Below are 23,049 nucleotides of genomic sequence, written 5' to 3' on the forward strand. Positions count from 1 at the left end.
CTGCCGCACCCCGCGCCCCCCAGGAGGCCGCACCCCGCGCCAGGTCCCGGAGACAGCAACATCTTCTGGGGCCTGCAGGTGAAGCGGCGGGAAGCCGGGCAGGGAGGCGGGTGCAGAGCGGGCACCGTGCGGTGAGACCCTGGCAGGTGTTGGGCCCCACGCTCCAGGCTGCGGGCCTCACTCAGGTTGTAACTCGAGGCTCTGTCTAGTGCTGGCCCTGTCCTTACCTGGGGGGTTCGTTATGCACTGCCTCTTTGTCTTTTCCTTCTGCCCGAGAGAGCCGCTGAGCCGCGGCTCCCCATGCTGCCTCTTCCCGGCTCAGATCTCTCTGTTCAATACCTGTTTTCGGCAGATATCCGACATTCACCTGAGCAGGTTTCGAGATCCAGGCAGAGCGGTAGACTTAGAGAAATTCTGTTCTGAAACTATTGACATCATTCAACCAGCTCTCGTCCTAGCAACAGGTAGGGAGGCTTGCCGTGCTGTGGTGGTGTTCTGTGGTCTGGATGGTAGAACTTTGGCCAGGGCTGCGGCTTTTCACTTTGGGGATGTTGGGAGCAGTATAGCCACAGCCCCAGATGAGCCCTGTGAGGTGGAAGAGATTGGACATTCTAACCCATTTGCCTATGGATAACTGAATGAGTCAAGATCCAGGCAAAATGATTTGACGTAGCAAGGTTTTGTCAAAGCAGTAGAAGCAAGGCTCCTGGTTCTCATGTCAGTCTGTTGTCTCATATATTTGTATCTGGGTTTTGTTCTTGTTGTTATAGTTGTGGTTGTGAGAATTAGGGAAAAGCCTGTAACCACGAATCAGAAGTTCTCTTCTTTTGCTCACTTTTCAGTTTTCTTAATATTATTATTAATCTTATATTTTCAGTTGTTTGAGGCTTCCGGTGACCCAGGGCACTTTTTCTTCATCCTTTAATAGTTTTATGACTTGAGTTTTCTAGACTCTTCAAACCCTTTATTTGCTTCCAAACTGTAGTGGGGAGAAGAAGCTAAAGGAGCATCTATCTGTCTTGCTTACTGGGGAATTCATCACCCATCCACCTTATTGAAGTATCTCTGCTGACATGAAAGGGTATCAGTTCTCATTTAATGGATGAACCCCCATAAAAAGTGTTCTGTTTAGTTCCCTATAAATTTTGGTATTTTGTTGTCCAATTGCACCTGCCACATTGTTTCTTGCTATAAAAATAATATTTGGTCAAGTCACATATTCTGATTTTGTGGTTTGGAAAACATGGTTGCCATAGATATTAGGTACCCACTCAGTGTATTGGAATTTCTTATAAAAACACTTTCATTTTATCAGAGTGTACTGATGCATTTTGTACTGTTCTCTTTAAGGTTTTTTTTCACAACCCATTTCTAATATCACACAGGCATTTGCTAACCTATAAGAAACAAAGCCCTTGCTGAGAAAATCTTGTTAGTTTAGATGGCTTGACTGGACATTGGTGGTCTCACGAGCAGTTTTGCTTATACACATTGAGTACTTTAAGTATCGTCGTTCCTTCAGTGTACATATCTAAAAAAATGGAACCCCTAGGAGTTTGTTTTGCATTGTGATTCAATTCTTGTGTAAACCTACAGGAGACCTGACAGATGCCAAAACAAAGGAACAGTTGGGATCCAGGCAGCATGAGGTAGAATGGCAAACCTACCAGGGTATTCTGAAGAAGACAAGAGTCATGGAAAAAACCAAGTGGTTGGATATCAAAGGAAATCATGGTGAGAACCAAGAGCCAGATATAATAAAGACTAGAGTTTTTTCCCCCTTCAGGAACCTAGATTTTCCAACTTAGATTGTAAAATTATAAAATGGGACATTATAACATAGGTTTACATATACTAAAGGTCACAACTCTGAAATACAACTATATAATGTGGTTTTAAAACTTCAGATGTCATTGTTAGCCTTTGAAATGACAATTGGTATGGTCCTTTTTTTGTGACATATGCTGCTTTTTTTTTTTTTTTTTTACTATACTTTAAGTTCTGGGATACATGTGCAGAACGTGCAGGTTTGTTACATAGGTATACATGTGCCATGGTGGTTTGCTGCATCCATCAACCTGTCATCTACATTAGGTATTTCTCCTAATGCTATCCCTCCCCCTGCTCCCCACCCCCAAGTCCTTTCTTCTTTACATGGAAGAAACATGAGTTTTAGCAAAACTCATGCAGACAGATGTTTTAATAAATATACATTTTGCTAAGTGAAAGAAGCCAAACCCGTAAGTCTGCATACTGTATGATTTCATTTATATGACATTCAGGAAAAGGCAAAACAATAGACAGAGAACAGATTGTAGTTACCAGAGGATAGAGATTGGGAGACAGATTAACTGCAAACAGGCATCATGGAGAATTTTTGGTGGTGATGGAACTAGTCTGTATTTTGGTTGTTGTGGTGGACTTCAGGTTCGTTATGTATTTGTCAAAATCCATAGAACTGTAAGTCACAGAAAAGAATGAATTTTCCTGTGTGCAAATTTAAAAAATGTTGCTTTTTATTTTTTCTTTTTAAAATTTACTATGACTATTCTTATTATCATTATTTTGTGAGACAGAGTCTCACTCTGTCACCCAGGCTGGAGTACAGTAGTGCAATCTCAGCTCACTACAACCTTTGTCTCCTGAGTTCAAGCAATTCTCCTGCCTTAGCCTCCTGAGTAGCTGGGATTACAGACAGGTACCATCCTTCCCAGTTAATTTTTTTGGGGGGGGTATTTTTAGTAGAGGCGGAGTTTCACCACATTGGCCAGGCTGGTCTCGAACTCCTGACCTCAAATGATCTGCCTGCCTCAGCCTCCTAAAGTGGTGGGATTATAGGCGTGAGCCACCACACCCACTTTATTATTATTTTTTTGACAGGGTCTTGCTCTGTCACTCAGCCTAGAGTGCAGTAGTGTGAGTACAGCTCACTGCAGCCTTGACCTGAGCTTAAATGATCCTCCCACCTCAGCACCCCCAAGTAGCTGGGACTACAAGCATGCATCACCACACCCAGCTAATTTTTGAAGGTTGTTTTTTTTTTTGTGGAGTTGGGATCTTGCTATGTTGCTCAGGCTGATCTCAAACTCCTGGGCTCAAGCGATCCTCCCACCTCATTCTCCCAAAGTGCTGGGATTACAGGTATGAGTCACTGCACCTAGCCTAAAAATTTTAAATTGCAAACAAATCTCCATAGGCATGAACAGGGAAATGAATAATCCTTTCCCTTTTTTAGATTATTGTTGTGTTGGTAAGGAAATGAACTCTTCTCTAAAAGAGTCCTGGTGGTAGTAGATTTGTTTGATTTATAAAGGTTGACTTTTTTTATTAGCTAAGTACTTCATTTGTCTACTTTATTTGATCAATAGATCAGGCATGAATCCACTTTTTGCTGGCTTTTAGAATCACAGGATTAAGACAAGAGCAACTACAGTTCAATCTTATAATTTCAAACTTATTTATTCTGAATGGTATAGAATTCAAAGTACCTGTTTTTCTCTAGTATACTGAGTGCCTTAAATAAGTTTCTAGATAATCTGAATTTTGTTAAGATATCAATATTTTAAAGTATCAATCTAATTGATTGACATTCTACCATTAAAAGTGTTATAGAAAGATGACAGAGGCTGCTACAGTCACGTTGTGGCTAGCTCAGTCTGTGCCAGCAGAGGCAGAGAGCTTGGGGAGGGCCAGTTGCCCCTGTTGGAGCCTCAGTTAAATCTGAATATCCCATTGTCCCAACCTTCCCACAGATGTGCACCAGGCTGTACTTTGGCTTAAGGCTGCAGGTGGACATCTCCACTACCCGGGAATCATTGAGTGTGTAGACAGGACAGCCTCCATGGAAGGCTGGTCATACCAGAGTCTCGCCTTGGCATAGGCCTTGCCATTGAGGCAGCTCTACTGTCTGTGCTGGTTTGAGGGTGGGCTGCCCGTCATGGGGGCAGCCGTTTCCCAGGGGGTGCTCATAGGCTTCTTGCTGCTTCTGCTCTCAGTCATTCTCTGCCAGGCCTACCACTCTTGCTCTGCCAATATTGACTGTTTCTACAGATTTAGACCCAATTCCAGCCCTGGCTCCTATCCTGAAAAAGTACCACTGCCCAAGAAGCCTAGCCATGAAGGCAGCTACCTGCTGCAGCCCTGAAGGCCACTGGCTTAGCCTGGAGCTTGGGACCTAAGTCCATCCCACCCACATCCTGGAATCAAGATTCCAGGGTTTTAGCCAGCCTAGGGTCTAGAACTTGGAGCCCAGCCTGCTTGGATTGGACCCAGCAACCCAGAGTCTAGCCATACTGGTTCTAAGAGAGGCTCAGTGGCCCTAGAGAGATGTACCATGGTGGGAGTTCATGAGTTGGTGGTAGGGCCAGGGCCATCTGGACTCTGTTCTGAGTCTACCCTTTCCCTAGGCTAAACATTTCTAGTTTGGGGAAGCAAACTGAAACCCATGGCAATAATGGGAGGTTGTCTAGAATAGGCCCCTCTCCTAGTCCTCCCGCTATTTACTGAATAATAAATGGAATGGCTCTACCCTGGGGGTGTGTGTGAGGGAATTGTTATAGAAAGAATTATTTTCCCTTAGTCATTAAAGAAAATGTTTGTATTCTTTTTTTAATGTGGATGAATGTTTGCTTTTTTTTTTTTTAATTAGATGCATTCAATATTCCAAGTCTGGACAGCGTCAAGAATTATTACAGGTACTGTAATAAACAGAAGACAGACCACTGTGTAGAGTCAGTGTTATAAGGAGGGTGTGGTCAATTCAATGAATGAGAGAAAACTTAAAAAAAATTTTAAGAGGCAGGAGTCTAACTATTTTGCCCAGGCTAGCCCTGAACTGAACTGAAACGATCCTCCTGCCTCAGACTCCTGTGTAGCTGGGGCTGCAGGCACATGCTACTGTGCCTAGCTGAAAACATTTTTTAACAGAAAAAATTGTTCTATAAAGAATCTCTGGTAATTAAAAAAATGAGCTTTTTTGTCTTCTTGTGACAGATGCATTTCTTTTTGTTTAGACTTTTTCTTTTCTTTAATTCTTTCTGTTTCATATACAGGCATACCTCGTTTTATTGTGCTTCGCCTTATTGCACTTTGCAGATGTTGCATTTTTTACCAATTGAAAGTTTGTGGCAAGCCTGCCTTGAGCAAGTCTATGGGAGCCATTTTTCCAACAGCACATGCTCACTTCGTGTCTCTGTGTCTCATTTTGGTAATTCTCACAATATTTCAGACTTTTTCATTGTATGTGTTATGGTGATCTGCGATCAGTGACCTTTGATGTTACTATTGTAATTGTTTTGGGGTGCTACAAACCTTGCCCATATAAGTCCAGGAACTTAATCAATAACTGCTGTATGTGTTCTCAGTCCTCCACCAACCAGCTGTTCTCCTATCTCTCTCCCTCGCCTCTGGCCTCCCTATTCCCTGAGAGACAACAATATTAAAATTAGGCCAGTCAATAACCCTACAATGGCCTCTAAGTGTTCAAGTGAAAGGAAGGGCCCAACATCTCTCACTGTAAATCAAAAGGTAGAAATGATGAAGCTTGGTGAGAAAGGCTGTTGAAAGGCTATCAGGTAGGCTGAAAGCTAGGCCTCTTGAGCTGGAGCAGTGAGCCAACTTGTGAATGCAAAGGAAAAGTTCTTGAAGGAAATGGAAAGTGCTGCTCCAGTGAACAGAGGAATGATTAGAAAGTGAAACAGTCCTACTGCTGATGTGGAGAAAGTTTTAGTGTTCTGGATAGATGATCAAAGCATCTACAGCATTCACTTAAGCCAAAGCCTAATCCAGAGCAAGATGCTAGCTCCCTTCAATTCTGTGAAGACTGAGAGAGGTAAGGAAGCTGCAGAAGAAAAGTTGGAAGCTGGCAGAGGTTGCTTCATGAGGTCTGAGGAGAGAAGTTGACTCTATAACATAAATAATGCAGTGTGACGCAGCAAGTGCTGATTGGAGAAGCTGCAGCAAGTGACCCAGAAGATCTAGCTAAGATAATTGATGAAGGTGGCTGCACTAAACAACAGATTTTCCGTGTAAGTGAAACAGCCTTCTTTTGGAAGAAAATGCCATCTAGGACTTTCATAGCTAGAGAGAAGTCAATCCCTGGCTTCAAAGGACAGGCTGACTGTTGCTAGGGTTCCATGCAGTTGATGACTTTTTTTTTTTTAGAAAGTTACACAATAATTTATTTATTGAGGGCCTCCTCTCCCCATCCTTGCAGTCTCTAGGTCACTTTTCCGCTTGTAGATGTTGCACGTCAGCCCTAGAAAGATGACTGGGGGCAGGGGCACTGCGTACTGTTCAGTGAGACTCATAACGTGGCTGTAACTGTCTTCCTATTATTGCAAGAACATGGCCAGCAGATCCAGCTCCTCATACAGTCTTCACCGGGGCCACCTTCTCGGCCTCCTTCTGCCCGTAATTCTCCTTCAGGATCTGGTACTGTTCCGGAGTGGCCCGTTGCAGACACTGAACCACCAGCCAGCTGCATTTGTTGTCCTGTTTGTCAGTGCCAACTTTGCCGGTCACACTGGGGTCCCCAAAAGAGGTCAAGGTAATCATCCTGAATCTGAAAGAACTCTCCCTTTCCCATCTCCAGCAGGATCTTCTTGGCATTGGTGTGCTCCTTCTCACCATCGGTGCCTGCCATGTACATGGCTGCAGCTACAGGAAGGTAGAAGGAGTAGAAAGCTGCCTTGTACTTGACACTGGATTTGTACTTCTTTTTAGTGAATTTGCCAAGATCCGCATTGCCCTGGGGGGCTGCCCAATCTCAGTCTGATAGAAACTCTGCAGGAAGAGCTGGATCAGGTTCAGGTAATAGGGCTGCTCCCTGCAATAGAGCTTCAGCAGGTGGTACATACATGCTTCCCTTCCAGAAGCATAGCATCATTGATGGCATCCAAACCCACGCCCGGCTTCTGATACCAGCAGATCTATCCCTGGCTGGTGAGGGATGAAGCCGTGATGTCATCTGCCACCAGGAAGAAAGCTTGCAGCAGTTCCACACACCAGCCCACAGTCAGGGCCCGCTGGAGACTCTCAGCATCCTGTTTCCTCAGCTCCACCAGCTCTAAGAATACTACTAGCACCGTCAAAGCCCAGTGGTACTTGCCTCCAATGCCATTGTACTACAGGACCTCCCTGAGCTGGGTGATAGCATCTCCTGTCTCTGGGTGCCCCATCTCATCCTCAGTCAGCACCCTAACAATCTGGGAGAAGCACTGAATGAAATCCTGCTTTTCTTGGACAGAAATGTCTGATTTCTAGTCTCCATTCATTCTGAGGGAGGAGCAAAGGGCTCTGTTCCTGGATGTGGGTTCCTGCTCCATAGCTGCTGACTTTAAGTGGAGCCAATGCCTATTTACCATTCTGAAAATCCTTGGGTGCTTCAGCATTATGCTAAATCTACTCTGCCTATGTTCCATATATGGAACAACAAAGCCTGGATAATAATAGCACATCTGTTTACAGCATGGTTTACTGAATATTTGAAGTCCACTGTTGAGAACTACTGCTCAGAAAAAGATATTCCTTTCAAAGTATCAATGATCATTGACAATGCACCTGGTCACCCAAGAGCTCTGAGGAAGTTGTACAAGGAGATGAATGTTACTTTCATGCCTGCTAGCATAGTATTCATCCTGTAGCCAATGGATCAAGAAGTAATTTCAACTTTCAACTCTTACTATTTAAGAAACACATTTCATAAGACTATAGCTGCCTTAGATTATGATTCTTCTTCTGATGGATGTGGGCAGTCGATTAAAAAATTTATGGAAAGGATTCACCATTCTAGATGCCATTAAGAACAGTTGCAGTTAATTGGAGGAGGTTAAAATAACATGAACAGGAGTTTGGAAGAAGTTGATTCCAACCCTCATGGATAATTTTGAGGGGTTCAAGACCTCAGTGGAGGAAGTAACTGCAAATGTGGAAATAGCAGGAGAACTAGGATTAGAAGTGGAGCCTGAAGAAGTGACTAAATTGCTGCAATCTTAGGATAAAATTTGAACAGATGGCAAGTTGCTTCTTATGGATGAGCAGAAACAGTGGTTTCTTGAGAAGGAAACTACTCCTGGTATTTAAGGTGTGAACATTTTTGAAATGACAACAAAGGATTTAGAATTATACATAAATTTAGTTGATAAAGCAATGACAATGTTGGAGAGGATTGGATTTCTTTGGGTAATATGCTATCAAGCAGTATTGCATGCTACAGAGAAATTCTTGTGAAAGGAAAAGTCAATTGATGTAGCCAACTTCATGGTTATCTTATTTTAAGAAATTACCCCAGCCACCCCAACCACCACCCTGATCACCCAGCATTCACCAACATCAAAACAGGACCCTCTATCAGTAAAAAGATTTGACTCACTGAAGGCCCAGATGATCATTAGCATTTTTAGCAGTAAAGTTGTTTTTTTTTTCCCCCCGAGACAGGGTCTCACTCTGTCACCCAGGCTGGAGTGCAATAGTGCAATCTCAGCTCACTGCAACCTCCACCTCCCAGGCTCAAAGTGATCCTCCCACCTCAGCCTCTCGGGTAGTTGGGACCACAGACATGAGCCACCATTCCTGGCTAATTATTGTAATTTTTTATAGAGACAGGGTTTCGATGTGTTGCCCAGGCTAGTCTCGAACTCCTGGGCTCAAGTGATCCACTCACCTCAACCTCCCAAAGTGCTAGGAGAACAGGTGTGAGCCACCATGCCCAGTCAGTAGAAGTATTTATAAATTTAGGTATGTGCATTGTTTTGTTAGGCATGAAGCAATTATACACTTAATAGACTATAGTATGGTGTAAACATAACAGTTTTTTTTTTTTTTTGAGACAGGATCTTGCTCTGTTGCCCAGGCTGGAGTGTAGTGGCACCATCTTGGCTCACTGCAACCTCCATCTCCCTGGTTCAAGCGAGTCTCCTGACTCAGCCTCCTGAGTAGCTGGGACTACAGTCTGGCTAATTTTTGTATTTTTAGTAGAGACAGGGTTTTGCCATGTTGGCCAGGCTGGTCTCAAACTCCTGACCTGAAGTGATCTGCCTGCCTCCGCCTCCAGAAGTGCTGGGATTACAGGCATAAGCCACTGCGCCCGGCCGTAAACATAACTTTCATACACACCGGGAAACCAAAAATTCATGTGACTCGCTTTTTTGCGATATTTGCTTTATTGTGGTGGTCAGGAACCACAATATCTCTGAAGTATGCATGTAGTTTAATGGTTTGTTTTGGCTAATGGTACTTTTAATATTCCACATGGGCTTAAACAATTTTTTAAGTCATTGATACATAGGAGAAGTCATTTATATCAGAGCTTGTCAGCCACATTACTGAGGTCACTGGGTTTTCAGAATCCTGAGATACTGATTTTCCTGGCCTCTGTGGTGGCTGGAGAGCCCAGTTAGTCACCTGGCTGCTTTATCTTTTCATCCTGTGTCATATAAATATTAAAATAATCTTTATTTGTCATGAATGTGAAAAGGCAAGGGATCTCTGAATTAGAAAGCAATTCTCTAGTTTCATTATGTTTAGATTCCTGTTTTGGTTGCAGTTCACTTTTCAGCCTCAGGATATTCAGTAGCTTTGTTCTGCATTGTCAATCAATCATGTAGCAAATATTTATTGAGAGTCCATCCCTAGCTGGATAGTGTGAGAGATACATGAGCTAATGTTAAAAATTTGGCTTTTGCCTTCAAGGAACTGATAGTGTAATTAAGGGACATCAGAATTATTTAGGAAACAATTAGAAAAGAACATGAAGGAATGGCTGATGAAATGCTAGATTATTTGGTACACATGATAATCACTGTGAGAAATCAGAAAAGCGTGGGGTGGACATAGAGAAGACTTTATAAAAGAAGCAAAAAGTGTGTCCAATCTTAAAAAATGAGTAGCATTTGAAGAACTAAGACATGCCAAGGAGGATATTTTAGGCAAAAGGATAGGTCTGAATAGATCTTTAAAAGCTATGCACTGGGAAACTGAAAACTGAACTTTGCTGGGGCAGTAAGGAAACTGGTATCACTAGAATTAACATTCTTACTGAGGACTGGTATGACACTGGATAGGTAGCTTAGGGCTAATTTATGGAGGTCTTAAGTAACAAGCATAGAAGTTGAGATGTGATGGGTAATAGTTGGTAATTCAGCATAGGTTCTTAAGGAGGCAAGTAACATAATTAAAATAGTGTTTTATAAAGGGCAATCCCACAATAAAAAAGGAAAAAGATGGGGTAAAAAGGAAAAAAGATATTGGAGTTATGTGGACTAAATAGGAGGATCCTGCAATAGTCCAGTCATGATATGAAGAGACATACCCATCTGAACTAAGTTCCTGGATGTGGAGATGGTGACATCAATTTGAGGATGATAGGTCAAAAAGCACTGGTCAACTGAGTTTGTATAGAGTCACCATACATTGGAAGAGGAGGTTGTTCTCTTTTGTTAATGTGAGAAAGGAAAAGGACAGAGATGAAAATCTTTCACTTCCTGTTAACTGTTTGTATCTTTGATGGTGACTATGGGCAGTTAGGAGACATTCAAAAATAATTAACAGGAACTGGGGCTGAGTGGTTATTTGGAAAGTAAAGTGAATAGTCACTTTAAAGTTTCTTACCTTTGTATTTTTGTTTTTAGCCACCTAAACTTTATCTGAATTTAATAAATGGCATTTTACTAAAAATGTAAATATTACAGAAATATCAATCTGAGGAAAAAAAATTAAAGTTAAATCTTGATCTTAAAAATGTCCCAGAGAGGAGGCGGAGCTTTCTGTGAGTTGAGATCACACCACTGCTCTCCAGCCTGGGCGACAGAGCGAGACGCCGTCTCAAAAAAAAAAAAAAAAAAAAAGTCCCAAAGAGGCTGGATGCAGTGGTTCATGCCTGTAATCCTAGCACTTTGGGAGGCTGAGGCAGGTGTATCACTTGAGTCCAGGAGTTCAAGACTAGCCTGGGCAACATGGTGAAACCCCATCTCTACAAAAATACAAAAATTAGCTGGGCATGGTGGCGTGCACCTTTAGTCCCAGCTACTCAGGAGGCTGAGATGGGAGGATCGCTTGAGCCCAGAAGGCTGAGATTTCAGTGAGCCGAGATCATGCCACTGCTCTCTAGCCGGGGTGACAGAGCCAGACCCTGTCTCAAAAAAATAAAATAAGCCCCAGAGAATGCCAAAATCCCATATTATGTTAGCATCATATATTTTAACTTGTGTTTTCAAATAGTTGGATTTATTTTTAGACAGTGGATTTTAATGCATCAAAAATGCAGGAAAGGAAACAACATATGTAAGATTATAAGATTCTAAGGAATAGCTGAACATAAAATAAGAAAAAATATAAGTAAAAATTTTAATTTAGACTAAAACCCTGAAACAGAATTTTTTTTTTTTTTTTCGAGATGGAGTCTCACTTTGTTGCCCAGACTGGAGTGCAGTTGCGTGATCTCAGCTCACTGCAAGCTCTGCCTCCCGGGTTGACGCCATTCTCCTACCTCAGCCTCCCGAGTAGCTGGGACTACAGGCGCCCACCACCACGCCTGGCTAATTTTTTTGTATTTTTAGTAGAGATGGGGTTTCACCGTGTTAGCCAGGATGGTCTCGATCTCCTGATCTCATGATCCACCTGCCGTGGCCTCCCAAAGTGCTGGGATTATAGGTGTGAGCCACCACACCTGGCCCTGAAATAGAAATTTTAAAAATACCAAGAAGAAAGGCAATAGAACTAATTGACATTGTTTAAATTGGGTTTGACTAATTTCTGAGTATTAGTTGTAATTTCTGTATAATATATTTACTTGGGTTACATTATACATGATGGCTTTTGTGGCCCACTAGCATATTAAATTTCAGGAATTTGTATTTTTAAATATATGCTGTTAGGTAAAAATCATGTAAGACACTTAGATTAAAGATAATACCAACTTTCCTGATAATGTTCTGACATTTGCATAATATAGGTATGCCCCCCAATAAAATCTATACTTTCCTTCTTATTTATTCAACACATACTTAATGAGTGCGTGCTCTGTACTGTGTTACCCATCCTTTCTTCCTGGTCTTCACTCTGCAGTTTTATGGACACCTGAACACTGTTGACACCTAAGGTGGTAAACTTTCATTAGTGGATATAGACCGTGTGTATGTTATCAATGTATCTTTAGGAACTGAAAAAGATTTAACAACCCAGACCTAGACTAATATTTTTCTCCTTGCTTGAAGACTTCGTCTTGTCTTTCATGTGAATTAAGCCTCTGTAGTCCTGTTTCAAGAAGTAAACAGCTTTTGTATCTCACTACACCAAGAATTCTTCTAGGTACTTAGTAGGCCCTCACTAAATCTGCAAATGATTGATAAATACTGTTCCACTTTATTCTGATTTGTTTCTTTTTGAACATTTAATGGACTGCCTAAAAGAGCTCTCTTACTTCTGAACGTTACTTGGTGAACTTGTGTTTGGTTATTGATGAATTAGTTTGCATGAGTCTTTGGGGACAATGGGAGAAAAACTTTGCAATTTCATCAGTTTATCCATTGTGGATCTAGTTTAGTATACTTCTCTGTCAGATCAGCAAATCTCTTTTTCAAAGGAAGGTAAAATATTGTGTATTAGGGAAGGAATTTTAAAGCATTGTCTTTTTATGATTATACTAACACCCTCCTGTCTTCTATTTTTTAGGAAATATTCTGCTGTACGTAGAGATGGCTCTTTCCATTATGTCCACAGTACTCCCTTTGGCAACTATTCGTTCATCTGTGTAGATGCCACCATAAATCCAGGGCCTAAGAGACCCTATAATTTCTTTGGAATTTTAGATAAGGTATAGTAAAAATCTTACTTCCCTTTGTAGCTTACTTGTTTTTTCATGGATACATGTGGATCACTTAAAGTTATCATAAGTAAACTTGTTATTATCTAGGAATGCTTGAGAGAAATTTAACTTGGTTACAGGTATGGCTAGAAGTTACTGGCTATTTCAGCACTATTTTTGCTATCCTTGTTCTTGTCCCAAAATCTGAGAAAGAAGTACCTCACACTTTATGGAATAAACATTTATTAAATAGGTACTGAGTACAGGATGCACTTTGCAAGGAACAGGACTTACAGCTTTGTGTGGTATATTCCTAAGTTCCCACAATTGCCAGTTCTAAATAGTGTTTTTTTTTTTTTTTTGAGACGGAGTTTTGCTCTGTCGCCCAGGCTGGAGTATGGTGGTGTGATTTTTTTTTTTTTTTTTGAGACGGAGTCTGGCTCTGTAGCCGAGGCTGGAGTGCCGTGGCCGGATCTCAGCTCACTGCAAGCTCCGCCTCTCAGGTTTACGCCATTCTCCTACCTCCGCCTCCCAAGTAGCTGGGACTACAGGCGCCCACCACCACGCCTGGCTAATTTTTTTGTATTTTTAGTAGAGATGGGGTTTCACCGTGTTAGCCAGGATGGTCTCCATTTCCTGACCTTGTGATCCGCCCGTCTCGGCCTCCCAAAGTGCTGGGATTACAGGCTTGAGCCACTGCGCCCGTCCTGGTGGTGTGATTTCAGCTCACTACAACCTCCACATCCCAGGCTCAAGCAATTCTCCTGCCTCAGCCTCCTGAGTAGCTGGGACTACAGGCGCCCGCCTCGTCGCCCGGCTAGTTTTTTGTATTGTTTAATAGAGACGGGGTTTCACCGTCATTAGCCAGGATGGTCTCCATTTCCTGACCTTGTGATCCGCCCGTCTCGGCCTCCCAAAGTGCTGGGATTACAGGCTTGAGCCACTGCGCCCGTCCTGGTGGTGTGATTTCAGCTCACTACAACCTCCACATCCCAGGCTCAGGCAATTCTCGTGCCTCAGCCTCCCAGCTAGCTAAGATTACAGGCATGTGCCACTACGCCCAGCTAATTTTTGCATTTTTACGAGAGAGGGGGTTTCGCCATGTTGGCCAGGGTGGTCTTGAACTCCTGATCTCAAGTGTTCTACCAGCCTCAGCCTCCCAAAGTGCTGGGATTACAGGCATGAGCCACTGTGCCCAGCTGGTCTGTATTTTTTTAAGAAGAGAAGGACAACTATTGAAATCAATACGTTTATTTTCAAGTATTTTGACCAGACTAGGTGATTGCTGGATTTAAACTGTGGAAAGTCTCATTTGAGAACCTCTTATTATTTCTTGGTACAGTAAATGCCAACTCATTATTTAATAAGCATATGCCCCTAAGTAAGACATATGTGCTCATATGAAAGAACACAAACATGGTAAGATCAAGTTCTTAGACTCTTAGAGTATTTAATCTAGTGGTAAGGTATAAGACCAGTATAGAAAGAAATATAATAAAGAGCAGAATTTGCTAAATTAGAACTATGAGGTTCAGAGTTACACGAGAGTTCGAAAGAATGTGAAATCAAGTGAACAGAATATTGTCAAATGCATTGCTTTACTTTAGGCATTTTATTTAATTGGGTTCTATTTTGTTTCCTATCTATCAAATGTCTTTAGTCAGGGTTGATGAACTTATATTAAATCCAATTCCTTAGTATAGTGGTTTTTTTTTTTTTTGAGACGGAGTCTCGCTCTGTCGCCCAGGCTGGAGTGCAGTGGCCCGATCTCAGCTCACTGCAAGCTCCGCCTCCCGGGTTTACGCCATTCTCCTACCTCCGCCTCCCAAGTAGCTGGGACTACAGGCGCCCGCCTCGTCGCCCGGCTAGTTTTTTGTATTGTTTAATAGAGACGGGGTTTCACCGTGTTAGCCAGGATGGTCTCGATCTCCTGATCTCATGATCCACCTGCCGTGGCCTCCCAAAGTGCTGGGATTACAGGCATGAGCCACTGTGCCCAGCTGGTCTGTATTTTTTTAAGAAGAGAAGGACAACTATTGAAATCAACACGTTTATTTTCAAGTATTTTGACCAGACTAGGTGATTGCTGGATTTAAACTGTGGAAAGTCTCATTTGAGAACCTCTTATTATTTCTTGGTACAGTAAATGCCAACTCATTATTTAATAAGCATATGCCCCTAAGTAAGACATATGTGCTCATATGAAAGAACACAAACATGGTAAGATCAAGTTCTTAGACTCTTAGAGTATTTAATCTAGTGGTAAGGTATAAGACCAGTATAGAAAGAAATATAATAAAGAGCAGAATTTGCTAAATTAGAACTATGAGGTTCAGAGTTACACGAGAGTTCGAAAGAATGTGAAATCAAGTGAACAGAATATTGTCAAATGCATTGCTTTACTTTAGGCATTTTATTTAATTGGGTTCTATTTTGTTTCCTATCTATCAAATGTCTTTAGTCAGGGTTGATGAACTTATATTAAATCCAATTCCTTAGTATAGTGGTTTTTTTTTTTTTTTTTTGAGACGGAGTCTCGCTCTGTCGCCCAGGCTGGAGTGCAGTGGCCGGATCTCAGCTCACTGCAAGCTCCGCGTCCCGGGTTTATGCCATTCTCCCGCCTCAGCCTTCCGAGTAGCTGGGACTACAGGCGCCCGCCACGTTGCCCGGCTAGTTTTTTGTATTTTTTAGTAGAGACGGGGTTTCACCGTGTTAGCCAGGATGGTCTCGATCTCCTGACCTCGTGATCCGCCCGTCTTGGCCTCCCAAAGTGAGTATAGTGTTTTTAAAGGTAGAATTCAAGGATCATGTACATGAAAACCAACTGGAGTGTTACAAAATGCAGATTCCCTGGCCTTGCCCCAGACTTACCAAATTAAAAACCCTGGGGGTAGAGCCCAGAAATGTATTGCTGTAAGCACCTTACAGATAATATTAATGCATATTTACATATGTACCAGTTATTTTTTGAAATCAGCTTTTGAGGTATGATTTGAATACTATAAAATACCCTCATTTTAAGTGTTTGAAGAGTTTTGACAAATGTATATACTGGTGTAACTGTCACCACAGTTAAGACTAGAACATTTCCATCATCCTAAAGTCTTGTCTTCCTATAGTCTTCACCTCCTAGGGAATCACTGATTGGTTTTCTATCAGTATAGATTCGTTTTGTTTGTTTTAAAATTGTGTATAAATGAAATCATATAGTATGTACTCTTGGGTCTGGCTTCTTTTGCTCGGTATGTTTCTGAGATCCATCCATATGATTGTATATATCATTAGTTCTTTCCTTTCTGTTGCTGAGTAGTATTCCATCGTGTGGATGTATTACAACTTGTTGATGGTTTCTAGTTTTTGGCTATTATCAGAGCTGTTATAAACATTTAGGTAGAAGTCTTTCCATGGTATTAGTTTAGAAGTTTAGTTTCTGTATCCTTTTTATTAATTGTAATGTGTTATACAAAGCTGTAAAGATTAGTGATGACTTCTTTATTTCTCAATTTCCTTATCTATTAAAATAGGATATCTTCCCTACCTATTGCAGAGTTATTTTTAGGATCAAATGAAATATAATATATGTGAAAACCATTTGAAATTTACAGAGGTCCATAGAGGTCATTAACTAGTAAGGTTTAAGATCTAGACACATATAATAATTATTATACATCTTCAGAGGAGTTTTCTAATCTGTTGACATTAGATTTTAGCCTGAGCCCTAATTTAAGATCCTTCCATTTTTCTCCCATTTCAGAAAAAGATGGAGGAGCTCTTATTACTGGCCAAGGAAAGCAGTCGGAGCAACCACACAATTTGGTTTGGACACTTTACAACATCCACTATTCTTTCTCCATCACCAGGAATCCGGTCAATAATGAGGTGAGACAAGCTTCCAAAATCAGAATTCATTTGTTTTTAGTTTTTTATTTTGCTGTACCTATTCTGCTTTTCTGGCAAGACATTTTTATTAGTTTGGCCTCACAAGTTATCTTTGTTCACTTATTTCATTTATTTTTCACTGGTTAGTTCGGCTATAGCTTATTTGTGTGGACACCTCCATACACTTGGTGGACTGATGCCTGTTTTGCACACTCGTCACTTCCAGGGCACTTTGGAACTTGAGGTGGGAGACTGGAAGGATAATAGGAGGTAAGGGAACCTCCCCACAGAATAAAACTTATACACATAAGCTTTGCCAAAGCAATGATAGTTTTCTTGCTGATATAATGGGTGATCACAGTTAAAGAAAAACTTGTGATATTTCTGTCTTTTTAAATTAATATATGGCTCTGCAATCTTTGTCATTTTGTGGAAACCTTGTCACAGCAGTGATGTTTACTATCATTATGTTACACTGGATTTTCAAGATATGTCCATTAGGAAATGGACTCAAACTCTAGTGTGCACAAGAATTATGGAGGAGCTTATGAAAAATAAAAATTTTCAGGCGCTACTTCTAGAGATTTTGACTGTGTTGGTCTGGATTAGGGTCCAACAAACTACATTTTTTTTTTTTGAGACAGAGTCACATTCAGCCACCCAGGCTGGAGTGCAGTGGCATGATCTTGGCTCATTGCAACCACTGTCTCCTGGGCTCAAGTGATTCTCCTGTCTCAGCCTACCTAGTAGCTGAGATTACAGGCACCCGCCATCATGCCCAGCTAATTTTTGTATTTTAGTAGAGACAGGGTTTCACCATGTTGGCCAGGCTGGTCTTGAACTCCTGACCTCAGGTGATCCATCTGCCTTGGCCTCCCAAAGTACTAGGATTACAGGTGTGAGCCACGGCATCTGGCCCAAACTGCATTTTTTAAAAGCCCTCTGGGTGGTCTATGCACCACAGTTTGAGAAATACTAGTATTAGAAGTGCCTTTTTTTTCTCCTGAATTTTGTATCTACCATACTGGTTACTGCTACAAGATGGCAGTGATTTAAGTTCTTTAAATAGATGATAGTTGACTTTTTTAAGGTTGAAATCTAACAGAAAACATGTTTATCAAAAGCATGTAGTATAGTTAAATATATGTTTTTTTTCTTTTTTAAAAGAAGTATTTAAGTGAAATAGTTTATCAAGTTTTGAGGAGTATCATCTTCTTGTTTAACTACTACAGTTATTTAATTTATACAAACCCCGTGCTCTCAGATAATAGGTACTCAACGAAGATTTGTTGAGCTGAATATGTTATCTTTTTGTTTTTAACTACTTCCATTAATTAAAAAGGAACTTTACATCTTGGAAGGTACTTCCTCATTTTGGTTGACTTTTTAGAAACTGTATGAGTTATGCTTGAAACCTGTAATTATTTGGCAACTATAATTACTTTGAGCTAAGAGTTGTCTGTTCATGGCTGTGAGGCTGTGGGCTGGGCTGTGATTGCCTTTTGTGAGATAGTCTTACTAAGCCTTGACCAGCTTCTTTATTTCTTCTAAGTGCTCCAGTTACAAGTTGTGTGTTAATTATGAAGCCATTTCCTTTCTGTCTTCACCAGCTTTCCTGTGTTCCAACCTTGGGGTTTTATCTGGAGTTTACTGAAAGGACCTAAACTTTACCTACCCTTATAAACACTTAAATTGTATTGGTTACAATAGAAGAATTTTTAAAAACAGTATATTGGTAATATTAGGCTAGGCCTTATTGTAGATGCAGATAAATCCAGAAATATCAGTGGCTTAACACAAATGTTTTTCATTTGTGTAAATTCAATATGAGTCAGAACAACTCTTGTCCATGGGGTGAGTCAGTAATTCAGACTTCGTCTGTCTTAAAATTCCTATTTCGACATGTCAATTCCAGGGCAGGGAAGACAGCAAGGAGAACTCACACCCACTCTTAAGTACTCTGGACCACAGGCATGATATGTGTCACTTCTGTTCGCAGCCCATTGGCCAAAACTAGTCACATGGTCCCAACCTGATACCAGGGAGACTGGGAAATGCAGGGGAATGTGTAGAATATTTGGTGAGCACTAGTGTTTCTGCCATAGTGAATCATTTCTTTTTTTAATTCTAAAAGTTAGAAAATATAAAACTTTGGTTATTCTTTAATGAATATTTTATACCCTTTGTTATTGCATTTGGAAAATGAAAACAACTTTAATTTCTTTGAAATTATAGAAATGTTTAAGGCCAGGTGCAGTGGCTTACGCCTGTAATCCCAGCACTTTGGGAGGCCAAGGCAGGGGGATCACTTGAGGTCAGAATTTCCAGACTCCTGCCCAACATGGTGAAACCCTGTCTCTGCTAAAAATAGCCAGGCATAGTGGCGGGCACCTGTAATCCCAGCTATTTAGTATTTTATGTAGCATTGTTGATGGGATGAAGAATGTCAGGTATTAGGGTTATAATAAATGTTTTAGGTTCAAAGTTGTCTTAAAGTACAGGGATAAGATGAATTACTTCAACAAGTATTCATTTAAAAATTAAAGAGTACATGCCATGTACCAGGTGTTGTTCAAGAGCACAGTTGAATCCATTGCCCAGTCAGAGGCCAATTATCTGACATATGTGAAGGCCAAAGTGATAGGGGTAAGGGAAGAAAGAAAGAAAATGTTACTTAATCTGTATTCAAATTCATCATGTAAAAAAGTCCTAGTTATGTATTTTTATATTTGTTCTGTATATTACCTGCATGACCTCTTACAATGTGAAGTGACTAAATTACCTTATCATTATCGGTCTCTAGGTACCGGATTTTTGCTTTTGATCATGACCTCTTTAGCTTTGCAGATTTGATCTTTGGCACATGGCCTGTGGTTCTTATCACCAATCCTAAATCACTCCTTTATAGTTGTGGTAAACATGAACCACTAGAAAGACTTCTTCACTCAACACACATCAGGTATGTAGTGATTTTTCAGAATTTTCTTTCAGTTTGATAATGATGGAGGATAAGTCGTATGAAAGCTATGAGATGCCCATTTTAGTTTTCACAGCAACCTACACATTATATAAAGATAGGTTGCTTAGTGTTTTGTTCCCATTAAGTTAAAAAGCAGATCATGTTTTTAAGCTGATGAAATTTTAAAAACCATTCAGAAATCCGTAATTCTAACAATTATTTTTGTTTTATTTTATTCCAGCCTTTTTATTTGCATGCTTTTACATTGCTATAAGCATAATGTACACATTCCTTTATAGCCTACTTTTAAGAATTTGCATTATATATCAAATTTGTTTTCATTTTGTTGTGTAGCCTTCTAAGAAAGCAAAAGCTATATATATATAATCCTTATGGAATTGAAAATTCAGTTGGCAAGTGAATTTGTTTTGTTTTGTTTTGTTTTGATTTCGACAGTCTTGCTTTGTTGCCTGGGCTGGAATGCAGTCGCCTGATCTTGGCTCACTGCAACCACCGCCTCCCGAGTTCAAGCTTTTCTCATGCCTCAGCCTCTGGAGTAGCTGAGATTACAGGTGTGTGCCACCAAACCTGGCTAATTTTTGTATTTTTAGCAGAGAGAGGGTTTCACTGTGTTGGCCAGGCTGGTCTTGAACTCCTGACCTCAAGGGATCCACCCTCCTCCGCCTCCCAAAGCGCTGGGATTACAGGCTTGAACTACCATGCCCGGCCGTGAATTTGAGTATATAGATTAATGGAATCCTAATGGGACATTAACATTCTTTTTGCAAAGAGACATACAACTTCTTTCAAGTGTAAGAGCACTTTTAAAAATATACTTTTACAGTTTTTTTGAAAAGTAATATGACAGAACAACCTTGGGAAAGCAGGGTAATGGGATTTTAAGTATGTTTTCTCCACTTCTAACAGAACTATTATTAACACTTCTGAGTATTTCTTCTCAGGCATTCTCTCTTAAGCATGTTTTTATATAATTATAATCATAAGGCACAGTCTATTCTAATTCCTGATTTGTTTTCTTTCAACACAAAGAATGTACCACGGTTTTTCTAACCATTTTCATGTCTCACTGGTGAACTTTTAAGTTTTTTCTTATTTGTGGATGAATATCTGGTACATATATATTCTTCCTTCACTTGAATAATTTCTTTAAGAAAGAGTTCTAGAAGTGGGATTCTAGATGAAAGAGTTTGAATTCTTTTATGACTGTTGATAAAAATTGCCCAATGCCTTTTTTTTTGGAGCTAAAATCACTATTTTTAATCATGGTAAGCATGATTAAACAAAGTACACATAGCATAAAATGTACCATTTTAACCATTTTTAAGTGTACAGTTCAGTAGCATTAAGTTTAAGTTTACATTGTTGTGCAACCATCACAATGGTTATCCACAAATGGATAAATGTTATCCATTTCCGGAACATTTATCATTTTCTAAAACTGAAATTTTTACCCATTAAACAATAACTTCCCATTCTTCCCTCTCCCACAGACTCTGGCAGCCACCAATCTACTTTCTGTCTCTATGAATTTGACTACTCTAGCTAACTCATATAAGTGGAACCATTCAATATGTATACTTTTGTGACTGGCTTATTTTCATTTAACATGATATCCTCAAGGTTTATACATGTTGCAGCATGTGTTGGAATTTCCTTCCTTTTAAAGGCTGAATAGTATTCCATTGCACATTGTGTGTGTGTGTATATATATACACACACACGCACGCACATATATACACACACATACACATATATATACACACACACACCACATTTTGTTTATGTGTTCAGTGGACATTTGGGTTGCTTCTACCTTTTGGCTATGTTGAATAATGCTTCTATGAATATGGGTGTACAGATATCTGTTCAAGTCCCTGCTGTCACTTCTTTTAGATATATATCCAGAAATGGAATTGCTAGATCATATGGTAATTATCTGTTTAATTTTTTAAGGAGCTGCCATAATGTTTTCCATGGTGGCTGCACCATTTTATACTCCCACCAGCAGTGTATCAGGTATCCAATTACTTTCAACAACAGATGCTAATTTGTAATATTACCAAGCAATATATGAGTGCCAAATTCACAGTACTCTTATTATTATTGGGTATTATGCTTGAAAAAGTATTTACTAATTAACTTGTAAAAAAGGGTACCAAGATGTTTACTTTTTTTTTTTTTTTATCACTAATGAAATGGAATGCACACGTGTCAGTTAGGTTTTTTGGTGGGAGCTGGATATCAGGTTTAGGTGTCATACTCTCTGAAAGGGCTTGGTAGCCTAGTCCTGGTTATAACCCTGTTTCTTTGGGACAGATACCCTGGTACCAAATGAGTAGATGGTAGGCTTGACATTAGATTAACAAAATGAGATTTCTACCCTATATTATTTTCCTAAGAGAAAAATCAGTACTTCTGGAGTTTCTTCAGAAAGAACTTTGAATCTACCTTACCTATATTTGTCAAAAGAAAATTGATTTTTCTTTCTAAAAAGTAAAAGAATAGTTCCGAATTTCTTACCAGTTCGGTTTTGCTAATTGTCCAACTCCAGAAGCCACCATTCAGAAAGAAACCAGATCATATGAATAGTGGCTTCTGCAGTTGTACAATATGATGGTTCTGCCTATATGTATATATTTGCAAGTTACAAGAAGGTTTTTCTCCTTTACAAAAACAATGACAAACCTCAAACCATGTGTTTTATATATGCTCTCATTTTAGAGTTTTGGCCTTTTCCTTATCCTCCATTACTTCTGTCACAGTTAAGATTGATGGAGTTCATTTAGGCCAGGCTGTTCATGTGTCTGGTCCCATTTTCGTACTGAAGTGGAATCCTAGAAACTATAGTAGTGGGATACATAACATAGAAGTAATCGTCCAGGTAAGTTAGTAATTTATATTTACTATGTAAATCATTAAGCTGTAGCCACAGTGAATTCTGGTTTGGAATTTTTTAGTCAATTGGTAATGAAACTATGTTTAAAAAAAAACTGGGGGCCAGGCATGGTGGCTTGCCCCTGTAATCCCAGCACTTTGGGAGGCCAAGGCAGGCGGATCACCTAAGCATAGGAGTTCGAGACCAGCCTGGGCAAAACAGTGAAACCCCTTCTTTACAAAAAAATACAAAAATTGGCTGGGCACGTGGCATGTGCCTGTAGTCTCAGCTACTCAGGAGGCTGAGGCAGGAGAATCCACTTGAGCCCAGGAGGTAGAGATTGCAGTGAGCTGAGATTGCACCACTATACTCCAGCCTGGGCAACAGAGCCAGACCCTGTCTCAAAATAAACAGAAAAGTGGGCCGGGCGCGGTGGCTCAAGCCTGTAATCCCAGCACTTTGGGAGGCTGAGACGGGCGGATCACGAGGTCAGGAGATCGAGACCATCCTGGC

At 40.4% G+C, this 23,049-nt stretch overlaps 1 protein-coding gene and 1 pseudogene across 1 annotated transcript in view; one reads left to right on the top strand and one right to left on the bottom strand.

Annotated features, from left to right (window-relative positions):
- The first annotated feature begins 27 nt into the window (after nt 1-27).
- The window catches only part of TMEM62 (transmembrane protein 62), a 46,488-nt gene continuing 23,466 nt past the window's right edge, over nt 28-23,049 (top strand). The window contains exons 1-8 of the mRNA XM_011941125.1: nt 28-78; nt 1,597-1,734; nt 4,649-4,694; nt 12,670-12,811; nt 16,557-16,681; nt 16,829-16,951; nt 19,485-19,640; nt 22,383-22,542. Coding sequence (XP_011796515.1) covers nt 1,695-1,734; nt 4,649-4,694; nt 12,670-12,811; nt 16,557-16,681; nt 16,829-16,951; nt 19,485-19,640; nt 22,383-22,542 — 792 coding nt within the window. The 5' untranslated portion in view covers nt 28-78; nt 1,597-1,694. The remainder of the gene's footprint in view (nt 79-1,596; nt 1,735-4,648; nt 4,695-12,669; nt 12,812-16,556; nt 16,682-16,828; nt 16,952-19,484; nt 19,641-22,382; nt 22,543-23,049) is intronic.
- LOC105511110 lies at nt 6,183-7,292 on the bottom strand (annotated as a pseudogene).

The sequence above is a fragment of the Colobus angolensis genome, unplaced genomic scaffold, assembly GCF_000951035.1.
Source record: "Colobus angolensis palliatus isolate OR3802 unplaced genomic scaffold, Cang.pa_1.0 Scaffold199, whole genome shotgun sequence".
Lineage (NCBI taxonomy): Eukaryota > Metazoa > Chordata > Mammalia > Primates > Cercopithecidae > Colobus > Colobus angolensis.